The following is a 13,670-nucleotide window of genomic DNA, read 5'->3' as shown; positions in this document are numbered from 1 at the left end:
CCAAATAATGAAACCCGCTGGGGCAGAAGAGCCTTAGGGTTCTGCCCTTGGGGAGGACTTTAGCATGGGCAGTGTCGCCCACCCGTGGCTCGCTTGCTCTTCCACCACCTCCAGCTCTCACGGCCTCGGGCTGCGGCTCCCGGCGCCTGAGGTCTGTCTCCGCGCAATCCCGCAGGGGGCGCCCCAGGCCGAGCGCGCCGCCCTCGGGGAGGCGGGAGGGGAGCCCGGGGCGGGCAAGGGCGGGGGGTGGGGGGGTGGGGGTGTCCCAGCTATAAAGCGTGGCCGCCTCCCGCGGCGCCCAGGACGGCTGGGACCCCGGGCGGTCGGACGGGCGGGCAGCGGTCGGAACTCGGGCCGTGCCGGCTGAGAGATCTGAAGCGCTCGGTTCCCCCCGGGCCGGAGCGAGGGCGGGAGGGGGCGCAGGCCCGGGGGATGCTGGGCTCGGTGAAGATGGAGGCCCATGACCTGGCCGAGTGGAGCTACTACCCGGAGGCGGGCGAGGTGTGTCCTCGGGGATGGCGGAGCGGGAAGTGGGGGGCAGGAATCAGGGTGCGAGCGTGAATGGGGGTAAGGATGGGGTGTGGGATCAAATGGGGGTCCCGATGCTGTTGAGGAGCAGAGGAACCAGAGACACGGAGACCAGGTGTAGGAGTCAGGGATGGGGGAAGGAGGCATGGGAGTGCGGTTTCGGCTGGTTGGAGCGAGGGCTCAAACGGAAAAATTTAGGCAAGGGTCAGGTCATAGTTTAAACGTGAAGCTTGGGTGTTGGGGACCTCAAACCCAAGAGATTAAAGTGAAAAAATCAAAGATAGGAATCGGAGTTCCAGGATAGGGGACAGAGCTGGGGGATTGGGAAATAGGGTCCAAAAGCAGAGGGGTGGAGGAGGGAAGACCTGGAACAAGGAGATGAGAGAAAAGAAAGGTCACCCTTAAGGAAAGTCCGAGGTGGGAGCCCAGGGGTTGAATATAGTTAAAGATGAGGGGTCCTGGGGGTAGAAATCAGAATTGGGGTTGGGCATAAGCATCTTGAGGGTGGCGATCTAAGAGTCAGAAAAAGGTATTGGTGCTCAGAGTTAAGAGATAGAGGCGCTCAGAGATGAAACATGGCTTGGGAAACTGTAATAACAGGTGGGTAAGAGTTGGGGCTCAGATAGATGGGGGCCCAGATGGGATCAGAGTTGGGAGCCTGAGAGCAGATGTGAGCAACAGCATTGTCAGGAGAGAGGTCAATTTCCACCCCCCATCCTTATTCATGACCCTTAGCCCTCCCGACTGAACTTCAGTGGTTTAATTGTTTTTAGAGACCCTCAGCAGGGACACTCCCTGTTGGAGACTTGAGGGTTTCAGATTTCACACCACCACCACCCCCATTCCAGTAATCTCCAGTAATTGCTAATGTCCTCTCTTGTCCCATCTCTGACAAGGCCGCCCTTGGAGTAGGGGGCGGAGTGGATCTTAATCCCCTCACCTCAGCAGACGGAAAGTCCTTCCCCAAGTCTAACTCCCAGTCCTATTGCTGCAAGGGCTCCCTCTTAGCTGGTTCTTTCAAGCGTCAAGATTATGAAATGGCAGGGGAGGGTAGGAGGGTTAGGGGGGTCCAGACATTTAGGTTCCTAACTTAGAAAGAGACTTTAGGCTTCTTTCAAGTCAGAAGGAGACTGGAATGTCTGAGATCTCCACGGATTCTGAGATCTGGGTGTTTACAGGGGCCCCCACTGTGCCTGAGTTCTGGGGCTGGGGTTTGAAGCTCGGGGTGGGACTCCTGGTTCCCCAGGCCTGCGGGGCTTGGCAAAGTGCCCGGGAGGGGCCAGTCCTGGGGCTGTGGAGGTGTGAGGTGCACGTGGGGTGGGGCAGGCCGACCAGGGAAGGGATTGAGAGTGCTGAGAACTGGAGCTGGAACTGCTGGAGGTGTCATTTGTATGGTGGGGAAGGCAGAGACCTGGTTGGAAGTGGAGGCTCCCAGGTAGTGGGGTTGGGGGGGAATCCTAGCTGAACCCCTAGAGAGTTAGAGCCTGGGGCCATGATTTTAAAAGACCAGCTACAGATCTGTGTTTCTGGGGTTGGGGTACATCTTTAAGAAGTAAGTTGTGCGGGTCTAGGATGGAGGAGTCACTATCTGGGCACAGGGTGAAATTTAATAATTTGCACGGAAATTGTGTCAGAAATTGAGGGACCGTCTAGAGTTGATTAGCATTTGGGGGCATATTTCAGAAAAAGTTAACATATGAGGTGTCGGAAATGGAAATAGGGTATCCCCAGCCTTCCCACCAGCTGAGCCACCTCCTCTCCCCCTGAGTCTGAACAATAGGGAGAGAAACATTTGCACTCGCTCAGCAACTAAGAACTGAGAGGGTCCCCAAACTGCTTCTTGCTCACAGCACCCTCCTGCTGGGGTGATTGACACCCCCGGTCAGGCTCCCTGTCAGGAAGGAAATTGGAAAGTTAGCACCCTGGGGTGTCCCCACTGGGCTCCAGTTCTCACAGATCAGCTGGTCCAAGAGCTCCCCCCTTTTAGAAATGGGAACTCTGAAGCCTCTCAGAGTGTTAGGGGCTGCTGCAGGATCAGGACTGGGACTGGGAGGAGGCTTCTGGCTTCACACTGCCTTCCCGGACTCCCTGTCACACCCTCCCCCAGAAACAATAAGGAAATGAAAGGAGAGAAAGTCCAGCCTCCTGGTATGGGGGTGCAGATCCCCTGAGGGCTTCCCCCCCAATCTCAGCCCCGCCCTGGCAGGGGAGATCCGGCTTACACCCGGACACTGGGGGTTCATCCCAGCCCTGGGGCGTGGGAAAGCCTAGGGTGGATTAGGGCTGCTGGAGTGCTTAAGGTCAGACCTTAAGGAGGACTTCCGGGTGGGTGGGGACCCAGAAAAGGACAGCTGTGGGGTCCCAATCACCCTTCCTCTGTGATACAAAAGAGCCTGATGGGGTTGGAGCATTGGAGTGGGGGTCACAGAGGGATTTAGGAACTCTCTGTGGATGCCCCTGAGTGCATTGCCTCTCCTCAGCTCTGAAAGACCCGCTTCCCTTATTCTGGGGAGGGGGTACAATCCGCCAAGGTGGTGGGGATACCAGTGCACGGAGGAGGGGTAGCTGTGACTCCAGTTTTAGTGGGAGGCTTCTGGGGAGACGGTGATGCTGAGGCCAGGAGACAGAGATACAGAGAAGTGCCGGAAAGAAAGAGACATGGCAGGGGAGTGGGGCAGAGAGAGACAGGGAGAGATGGTGGGGGGAGAAAGATGGGGTTTGAGAGAGTCATGAGGAGGGAACGGCAGGGGTTTGGGGAGAGATAAGAGAGACAGGAGAAGGAGGGAAAGCAGAGGGGCAAGAAAGAGGTGGGGAGAGGGATCCCTGGGTGGCGCAGCGGTTTGGCGCCTGCCTTTGGCCCAGGGCGCGATCCTGGAGACGCGGGATCGAATCCCACGTCAGGCTCCCGGTGCATGGAGCCTGCTTCTCCCTCTGCCTATGTCTCTGCCTCTCTCTCTCTCTGTATGAAAAAAAAAAAAAAAATTAAAAAAAAAAAAAGAAAAGAAAGAGGTGGGGAGAGATAGGGCTGGGAAAAGCAGCTTGGAAGGAGACTGGGGAGTAGAGGGGAGGAGCGGAGAGGTACTGAGACGGGAAAGAGATGGACAGATACACATGGAGCCAGCTGGGAGACTCGAGACCAGAGACAAAAGAACTCCCTGGAAGTGTGTGTGTGTGTGAGAGAGAGAGAGAGAGAGAGATTCTCTGTCTGCGCTCAGACTAGAGTTGGTTGTCACCTGTCCCTGACTCTGCGTGACCCTGGCAATTCCCTTCTCTCTCAGGACCTTGGGAGCCGCAGACCCTTACAGTGACAGGGGACGAGACAGGACCCACTGACTCACAGCAAAGGTGGCTCCTACTGGAAATATAGCAGCACCTTCCCCGCTCCCCCCTGCAGTGCTACAAGAGCCCCTCATGGGAAAGGAGCAGGACAGTTGGTGGACTAGGGGAGAGAGGATGGTGGACAGTGGATGGAAGGGGTAAATACACACAGCGAGGGGTAAATACACACCACCCACCATGCTTTCTGTTTTCCGTGTTTATCTTGTTCATTTCTTGCTAGACTGTCAGGTCTGTGAAGGCAGGTCTTGAAGTCTGTCTTGGTCACTGCTTTTATAGCGTGATCCAGAGTGCTGGTCTGGAGCCCGACTGCCTAAATTCAGAGTCCTGCCCCTTCCTTACTGTCTGACCCTGGACGACCTCTCTGGGCCTCAGCTTGGTCAGCTATACAATGGGTGTCATCATAGCACCTCCCCTGTGGTGCGGTTGGTTGTAAAGGTTGAAAGGGAGACCTTTCCTGTGAAGTGCTTGGAGCAGGGCCTGGCACAAAGTAGGTGGCCAACAGATATTTGTTCAATGGATGAAAGAAGAGAGGGTTACTTAGACCTAGCAATGCCTCTGTATTTCACTGAGCTAAGATGCATGTTTTTCATTTGAACGTTTCTGAAAATGGGATGGGTTTTACAGTCAACAGTGTCCAGGGATTGAGAATGTTTTTTTCCCCTTGCTTACTGGTACTTAAAATTAACACCGCAGCTTACAAATAGCGATGTCAGATCCCTGGGTGGCTCAGTGGTTTAGTGCCTGCCTTTGGCCCAGGGTGTGATCCTGGAGACCCAGGATCGAGTCCCACATCGGGCTCCCTGCATGCTTTTTCCTCTGCCTGTGTCTCTGCCTCTCTCTCTGTGTCTCTCATGAATAAATAAATAAATAAAAATATTAAAAAAAAAAACAAATAGTGATGTCTTAGATTCAGTGATACATAGTAACGAGATGATATATATTAGGTTGAAATGTAATTTTTTCAGACTGAAACATTTTTTAAAAAGTTTTTAGACTTTTATTTATTTAAGTAAGCTGTACACCCAGTATAGGGCTCGAACTCACCATCTGGGAGATCGAGAGTCTCATGCTCTTCTGACTGAGCCAGCCAGGCGTCCCCATATCCTGAAACATTTCTGATCTAAAACAACTGTAATTCTATAGTCCGAAAAGTGATAGAGAGTACCCGTGTAGATGAGATGGTTAGATAAATCAGGAGTTTTCAATTTTTTCAATTTTAGGACCTCTTTCATGCTTAAAAATTATTGAGGACCCCAAACAGTTTTTGTTCATGTAAATTATGTCTATCCATCGTTACTGCGTTTAAAAAAAGTTACCGCATTAGAAATTAAAACTGAGAAATTTTTAAAATATGGATTGATTTTTTTTTTTTAAGATTTTATTCATTTGGGACGCCTAGGTGGCTCAGTGGTTGAGTGTCTGCCTTTGGCTCAGGGGTGATCCCCGAGTTCCGGGATCGAGTCCCACATCGGGCTCCCTACATGGAGCCTGTTTCTCCCTCTGCCTATGTCTCTGCCTCTTTCTGTGTGTCTCTCATGAATAAATAAATCTGTGTCTCTCATGAATAAATAAATAAAATCTTAAAAAAAAGATTTTATTCATTTATTTGACAGAGAAGACAAGCAGGGGGAGCAGACAGAGGGAGAGGGAGAAGCAGGCTCCTTGCTGAGCAGGAGGAGTGGGGCTCTATTCTGGGACCCCCAGGATCATGATCTGGGCCGAAGGCAGATTCTTAATTTTAAACTAACAATTTAAACTAATTTAAAACTAAGTCATTTTAAACTAACAATTTTTTGCATAAATATTTTGTTTTATTAATAACTATATTTCAGGGCACCTGGCTGTCTCAGCTAGTAGAGCATGCAAGTCTTGATCTCAGGGTTGTGAGTTCAAGCCCCATGTTGGGCATGGAGACTATTTTTAAAATTAAAATAAAATAAAATAACTACATTTAAAAACATTTAACAAGAAGAGTGGCACTGTTATATTTTTGGCAAATTTTTTCAGTGTCTGGTTCGATAGGAGACAGCTGGATTCTTGTGGCTGCTTCTACATTTGGTCTGTTGCAATGTCACATGTCCGGTGGCCTCACTTGTACACTCCTGAGAAAAAGAGAATGAAAAAGCTAATAATTTCTTAGCATTATATGCAAATAATTTTGACCTCCTGGACACCCTAAAAGGGTCTTGGAGATTCCCCAAGGCATCCTGGACCACACTTTGAGAACCACTTGAAGCATGAGCTCCAATATATGGGAACATAGGGGATGAAGGATGAAGTCAGGGATGGGGTACACGAGGATGGGGAAGAGAGACTTCCAGAGACAGCCATCTACAGACAGAGGTAAGGATGGGAGGGACTTGTAGAAGACAGGGATGCCTGGGAGGCTCAGTGGTTGGACATGTGCATTTGGCTCGGGTCATGATCTCAGAGTACTCGGATCAAATCCCTCATCAGGCTCCCCACAGGGAGCCTGCTTCTCCCTCTGCCTATGTCTCTGCCTCTCTCTCTGCGTCTTTCATGAATAAATAAAATCTTAAAAAAAAAAAAAGAAGCAAGGCAGACAGACAGACAGATGGACACATAGCAGGGGGGCCGGTAACCCTTTGCTGACCAGCAGAGCGGCAGCTCACTGACCTCTCCCCATCTCTCTTTCCTTGCAGGTCTACTCACCGGTGACCCCAGTGCCCAGCATGGCCCCCCTTAACTCCTACATGACCCTGAACCCTCTGAGCTCTCCCTACCCCCCCGGGGGGCTCCCTGCCTCTCCACTGCCCTCAGGACCCCTGGCGCCCCCAGCCCCAGCGGCACCCCTGGGGCCCACCTTCCCGGGCCTGGGTGCCAGCAGTGGTGGGGGCAGCAGCTCGGGGTATGGGGGCCCGGGAGCGGGGCTGGTGCCGGGGAAGGAGATGCCCAAAGGCTACCGGCGGCCACTGGCCCACGCCAAGCCGCCATATTCCTACATCTCGCTCATCACCATGGCCATCCAGCAGGCGCCGGGCAAGATGCTGACCCTGAGCGAGATCTACCAGTGGATCATGGACCTCTTCCCCTACTACCGGGAGAACCAGCAACGCTGGCAGAACTCCATCCGCCACTCTCTGTCTTTCAACGACTGCTTTGTCAAGGTGGCGCGCTCCCCAGACAAGCCGGGCAAGGGCTCCTACTGGGCCCTGCACCCCAGCTCAGGTAACATGTTTGAGAATGGCTGCTACCTGCGCCGCCAGAAGCGCTTCAAGCTGGAAGAGAAGGTGAAGAAAGGGACTGGCGGGACCTCCACCTCCAAGAACAGTGCAGGGGCCGCCGCCTCGGCCACCACCCCTGCTGCCCAGGTCACCTCTCCCCCGCAACCCCAGCCTCCACCACCTGAGCCGGAGGCCCCCGGCGGGGAAGATGTGGGGGCTCTGGACTGTGGCTCACCCCCTTCCTCCACACCCTATTTCACTGGCCTGGAGCTCCCGGGGGAGCTGAAGCTGGATGCACCCTACAACTTCAACCACCCTTTCTCCATCAACAATCTGATGTCAGAACAGACACCAGCACCTCCTAAACTGGACGTGGGGTTTGGGGGCTATGGGGCAGAGGGTGGGGAGCCTGGGGTGTACTACCAGGGTGTCTATTCCCGCTCTCTGCTTAACGCATCCTAGCAGGGGTGTGGGAGCATGGTGGGCGGGGTATGGCTGTAGCTCACACCATCAGGCGCTTGGGGCCTGGTTCATCCTCCTGGTGACACTTTGCTTGTCCCATCAGTTAACATCTTGGTTGGTCTATTACTGTGGTGACTGCTGTCTCTGTGAGCATCGTGTCAATCCTTTGGGTACTGTGATAACTGCCGTTGACGTCTTGGTGTGCCCACTGGGCACTACAAAGACTGCCATGTTGATTGATGTGATTAATCCATCCATTGGGCACTCTGATGGCCGCCATCTGGGATGACATCTTAGTAGGCCCTTTGGACATGGCGATGGACATCCTCTTGATTGACCCTTTGGATGCGATGGTGATATCATTTCAATGACATCTTCTCTGGCCCGTTGGGCGCTGCAATCACTTCCTTTTTGGTGGACTTCTTGGTGTACCAGACACCAAGTTGGCCACCATCCTGCATAACATCTCCTTTTGGCACATTGGGTGCTATGATGGCCACCATCTTGGTTGGCTGACATAACCAGTATACCGTTGTGCACTGTGACAGCTCCCACAGCCCCTGGGTTGGCCATTGTCATCCCCGTCTCTTTGGTGTGAGTTGAGTGAGGGATGGAGGTGAGAATACTCCTTGTTTTTTTCTGGAGCCCATTCCCCCCTCTGGTCCCGGAGAAACCAGAATGGACTGGCTAGGGTGTGGGGAACTTCTACTGAAGTCTGGTTCTTGCCTGGGAAGCGGGATACTGGCTGTGTTTGACCATTAAAGGCACTGTTTCTGCCTCTTGCTGAATGTCTCTTTTCCTTGGCGGGTGGGCCCTGTGGGGCTTGAACGCCTGAATTGCTGTGTCCCTGTCCCCTCTCCTTCCTGCCCCTAAGAGCTGGCTGCCTCTGGGGGAAGGGCTGGGGGAGGCATCGACCTGACCTTTGGCTCTTTGCTGTCCCTGACCCCAAGGACAGTTTGCTCACAGATAGCAGCCCCCGCAGCAGTGGGGCCAGGGCAGCAGGGGGAGGTGGCTCCGCAGTGACCAAGGCCATCTCCCCACCCCCACTCCCCAGACACACACCTCCAGCTCTGAGGCCCGAGGAGCCCAGGGGCTGCTTAATTTTTGGTTAAACTGGGGAGGAGGAGAAGGCACAAACAAGGTGTTAATTAAAGGAGACTGTGTGTGTGTGTGTGTGTGTGTGTGTGTTGGGGCTTATCTGGGTGGGGGAGTGTGGGCCTCCGTTGGTCATAGGATATCACTGTGCCCACTGGGGTCTCTGGGGTCTGCCTATTGTTACCCCTGAGTGTTACCTATGCTTTGTATTGCTCCATCATGTGGGTTTTTATGTCTGTTCACACTCTGGGTGTTACCTGTGGGTGTCCTGGGATCTCTTACTGTTTTTTGTTTTGTTTTGTTTTTTAAAGATTTTATTTATTTATTCATGAAAGACACAGAGAGGCAGACACAGGCAGAGGGAGAAGCAGGCTCCCTGCGGGGAGCCCGGTACAAGACTCGATCCCCAGACCCCAGGATCACCACCTGAGCCAAAGGCAGATGCTCAACCACTGAGCCACCAGGCGTCCGTCTCTTACTGTTTTGTGCATGTGGTTCTCTTTATACACCTACCCCTGGGTCCTTGTGGGTCTCACACTGTTAGGCGCACGTCTCCATATGTCAGTTTGCGTACCTGATGCCTCCAGGAATCTCTATGTGGCTCAGTCGGTGTCACAGACCTGCCTGTCGCTGTGTGTTTTGTGTACCTCTGTGTCAGCATCTGCCTGCATGTTTATTTTTTTTTTCTGCCTGTATGTTTAAAAGAGTCCGCTTGTGCCCTCCTATTATGCCTGTCACTATTGTGTGGAGGGTCCCCTGTCTCTTCTGCAGGCAGGTGTGTGGAGAAGGAGCTCGGTCCTCCTTTGGCAGCTCTGGGCCTCTGGGGGTTGGTGGGTGTCTGGGTGTCCCTGTTCCTCCAGGTCTCTCCCTAGGCTCCCGAGTCTGGTGGCAGGTGCTCAGATGCTCTAATCGCGTGGCTCTGGGGGGAAGAGGGTGTGCACACCCTGCCTCTCACTTCACAGAGTGGAAGCTGAGGCTCAGAAGGGAGGGGACTGGGCCAGCGTCATTCAGCCAGGCTAGAGCAGGTGGGCAGGTTTGGTCTTATTTTTGTCTTTCCTTCTTTGGGGTTTGCCTTTCTCGGTCCTTGGTTCTCTAGTGGCTCATTCATTTGTTCCTCAGACATTCGTTCAGAGACCAAAGGCTGCCTGTTTACGAGTGTGTGCGCAGTGTCTCCCCCCAGTTTCTGTGTGTCCATATTTCTATCTCTTAGTGTCCTCTCTCTGTGTCACTCTGTCCTTAGCCCTCTCTTTGGGCTGGGCTGTTGTCTCTTGGCTTTTTTGAACACTTTTGCTCATCCTCTGTAGTCTACCTCTTAGACAGTCGGCCTTGTGCTTTCTCTCTCATTCACTCCATTGCTTGGACTCTGTCCCTCCGTCTCTCTGGGCCCTGGGTGGCTCCCTCCTTCTCTTGGGGACTGTGACTCCTTTCCCGGGTCTGTCCCCCACCCTCCCCACCCCCACTCCTTTGGATCTCCAGCCTCACTCCTCCTTCTCTGGTCTCCAGTTCCTGAGTTTCTGCCTCTACCTGCCACCTCGCAGGCCAGGCCCTCTATTTCTGTCGCTGTGCCCGCCCTGCCCGGCTGCGTGTCACCACCACCCCCCGCCCCCTGCCGTGCTGGCTCCCCGTCAGCCGTCCCACCAGCCTCGGCTGTCCTGGGCAGGCCGGGGAATTCCTCCTGGTTCCTGGAAAAAACAACTGGGGCCGAGAGAAAGGCCCTCAGTCTCCCCGGGCGCCTGCCCCCCTCCCTCGGGCCTGGGGGTCTCTCCCGGAGTCGGCCGGCCCGAGGCAGGAAGCCCTGCGGTTTCTGGCTTCTCCCAGGCGGCCTCCGGATCTGGCCCCCGCCCCCCGGCCAACAGCCCAAATATTATTCCGCAGGAGGAGTCGGTGGTGGCGGGAGGAGGCCCAGGCTGAAAGAGGCTTTCAGGGCGGCCAGGCCTGGGGCTTCCTGTCCCCAGGCTTGGGCCTCAGGCCGCCCCAGTAGGGACCTCAGGTGGCCGGAGGGGCGGGTGTTGTTGTAGGGTCCTGGGGGGAGGGTGGGGCCATCCGTCAGGGTGTCTGGTGGCCACCAGCTCGGCTGGCGTGGGCAGGTGTGACCCCCACCCCAGGGACAGCCGGCTGATGTCCAGCGTGGAAAAATACCACGCTCAGACGTGGGACGCCTGGACAGACCAGAGGATGCCAGGGATCAGGGACGGAGGGATAGCCACGGGGACAGAGAAGCCAGGGCTGGGACAGGTGAAGCTGGACAGAGCCTGTGGGCCTGAGGTGACACAGTCCAAGGGAGGGGCCCATGGGTGGGGAAACAGAGGGCCTGGGCAGGGTCCCAGCTGCGGGCAGAGGTCCCATTACATCGGAAGGCGTGTGAGAATAATGTTAAAAGAATATTCATAATAATAGCTACTGGGGCTTCTCATCTGCCCGGCATTGTGTGAGCACCTTACAGAATGGATTGACTCAATCCTTCCCACTCCCTATATATTATTGGTGAAACTGAGGCAGGATGAAGTGAAGCCACTTGCCCAAGGTCACAGGGGTAGTGTAGCGGGGGAGCTAGGACTTGAACCCTTGGCAGTCTGGCCCAGAGCCAGTGTCCCTTAATCACTGTGCTGTTCTAGAGCATGAGAGGGGTGACAGCACAGCCAGGGCCCTGGGGTCCTGAGTCCTCCCTCGGAGTCAGCCCTATTCCCTGCCACAACCTGCAACAGGAGGAGGGAAGCACCCCCAGGAGCCAGCAGTCCAGGGGGGTTACAAGTGTGTCTGTGTGTATCTGTGTCACTGGATGTCACACATCTATCTTGGTGTCAGCATGTCAGGATCATTGTGTCGCAGGCTTATGTGTTACTCGTGCTGTGTCTCTGGTCAGCATTTTAGGGTGTGTCGTATGTGCCTGCCTGTCACTGTGTCCTCTCTGTCACTCTTTGTGCCTTGTCACTGCATCTCTGTGCCTAACCTCATGTTTGCCTATCATTGTACCCTGATGTCTATTCCTGTGTGTCTGTCACTGTGTCTGCTCCAGTGTCTCTGTCACTGGGTGCTGTGAGTCTGTTTATGTCTCTGTCACTCTGGGTTTGCCTATATCTGTCCCTGTTTGTCACCATGTCTGTTCCCTTATGTGTCACCATCTACCCAGGTGTCGCCGTGTGCGTTACTCACCACCCAGGCCACAGGTGGGCGTGTCGGGCCCACTGGTGCCAGGACGAGGGCCCAGCCCATCCCACCCTCGCCTGCCGTGGGCCAGGCTGGGCGCCTGTTTGCAATGCCTGCCACAGGTAAACACCAAGATCCGGAACCCAAGGGCCACCTCCCTCACCTCCGTTCCCTGCCCCTTGGCCTGGCCAGGACTGGGCTTGTACCAGAGTCCCACAGGTGCTGCCCCCAAAGTGGAGATGTGCCCTCACCCGCCCGTCACCCATGGGCACGAGCCTCCCCCAAGCCCCCAGCCTCGGCTGGCCCTGTCTGCCTCTCCATCTGCTTCTCTCTCTCTGGCTATCTCCTGGCCTCTCTCTCTCTCTCTGTTCCTTGCTGTCCTCACTTCCTCTCACCTGAGTCACTCTGCGGCTTCGCCTTTCTCTGGAATGACCCCCATCTGCCTTCTGTCACTGTCCCTCTACGTCCAACTTTCTCTGTTTCCCTGCAGTGAAGTTTAATTCCCACCCCCCTTTTTAAAAAAGATTTTTATTTATTTATTCATGAGAGACACAGAGAGAGGCAGAGACATAGGCAGAGGGAGAAGCAGGCTCCCTCCTGGGAGCCCGATGCCAGACTCGATCCCATGACCCTGGGATCATGTCCTGAACCAAACACAGACGCTCAACCACGGAGCCCCCAGGTGCCCCTCCCTCACCTCCTGATCTGCCTGGATTGGAGTCAGCCTTCTCCCCCTGCCCCTTGGGTTCTGACTCTGGGTCTCTGTCTTTCTGTTGCTCTTTCCACGCTTTGTAAGTTTCTCTCTCCTGTCACTGTGTCCCTCTCGGCCTGTGTCTGTCGGTCTTGGCTGCTCATCTCTGCGTGTCTCGGAGCCCCCAGCCCCCACAGGAGCAGACTGCTGCCATCCCCGGACCCCTAGGGAAGTGTGTGGCCCCCAGCCTCCCACCCCCAGCCCGCTGGTATATATATATATATATATATACATACATATATATATATAAATGTATATGCACATATTATTTATATCTGTACCCGGGGGCAGGAGGGGCAGACACTGGGGCCTTTGTGTAGCCGCTGCCCGCTGCCTGCCCGCCCGCCACTCCTCTCCCTTCGTCCCTGCCACCCGCCCGCCTCCACTCCCCCCCCACCCACAGAAAGGTTCCTGTGGGGCCTGCCAGCTTCCTCTGCCTGAGGTGTGAGTGGGCACGCCACGGGCGAGGCGGGCAGGGGGGCCTGGGGACTTTTCCAGCTCCAGGGAAGCTTTCCGGGTGGGGAAGAAATGGGACTTCTCAGCTGGCTGGCTGACTGTCTCAGCCGCGCGTCTGTTGTCCCTGGGCGTCCCCGGGTCCTCACCTGGCTTCTCTCCGGGAGTCTGTCCATCCACCTAATGTCATTCTGACTTCTGCGCTGTTGCTTTGGGGCTTGTTCACTTGGACACACAGTGTTGTCGGGCCCAGGTGCTAGGCTGTCTGGGAAGCCCCAGACATGGGGGAATGAGATGCTGTCCACCCCAGCTGATTCCTGGCTATGTCTGTCCCATTTCCTCCATTCTCTTCATTTAGTACATGAAACCCTCTACCCATTCCCATTAAAATAAAATCTGAAGTCCTAACCACGGCCTACAGGCCCCCCGAGTTTCCCCTACCACCTCGCTAACCTCATTCTTTTTTTTTTTAATTTTTTAAATTTATTATAGTCACACACAGAGAGAGAGGGAGGCAGAGACACAGGCAGAGGGAGAAGCAGGCTCCATGCACTGGGAGCCCAACGTGGGATTCGATTCCGGGTCTCCAGGATCACGCCCTGGGTCAAAGGCAGGCACCAAACCACTGCGCCACCCAGGGATCCCTCTTTTTCTTTTCTTTTCTTTTTTTTTCAATCTCACTTTTAATCTCTATTCCCAACGTGGGGCTT

At 54.7% G+C, this 13,670-nt stretch overlaps 1 protein-coding gene across 3 annotated transcripts; it reads left to right on the top strand.

Moving 5' to 3' along the window:
- Positions 1-291: 291 nt before the first annotated feature.
- FOXA3 (forkhead box A3) lies at positions 292-8,297 on the top strand. Of its 3 annotated transcripts, none has more exons than XM_038528529.1 (3): positions 367-501; positions 3,807-4,004; positions 6,531-8,297. In XM_038528529.1, the coding sequence occupies exons 2-3, from the start codon at positions 3,996-3,998 to the stop codon at positions 7,512-7,514; spliced, it is 993 nt and encodes a 330-aa protein (XP_038384457.1). In that variant the 5' UTR covers positions 367-501; positions 3,807-3,995; the 3' UTR covers positions 7,515-8,297. The 3 variants fall into 3 exon arrangements, with proteins under 3 accessions (XP_038384456.1, XP_038384457.1, XP_038384458.1); XM_038528530.1 differs by having other exon boundaries at positions 368-501; positions 3,807-3,873; XM_038528528.1 differs by lacking the exon at positions 3,807-4,004 and having other exon boundaries at positions 292-501.
- Positions 8,298-13,670: the final 5,373 nt, after the last annotated feature.

Source organism: Canis lupus, chromosome 1, assembly GCF_011100685.1.
Source record: "Canis lupus familiaris isolate Mischka breed German Shepherd chromosome 1, alternate assembly UU_Cfam_GSD_1.0, whole genome shotgun sequence".
Lineage (NCBI taxonomy): Eukaryota > Metazoa > Chordata > Mammalia > Carnivora > Canidae > Canis > Canis lupus.
This window is presented reverse-complemented; position numbering and strand designations above follow the sequence as displayed.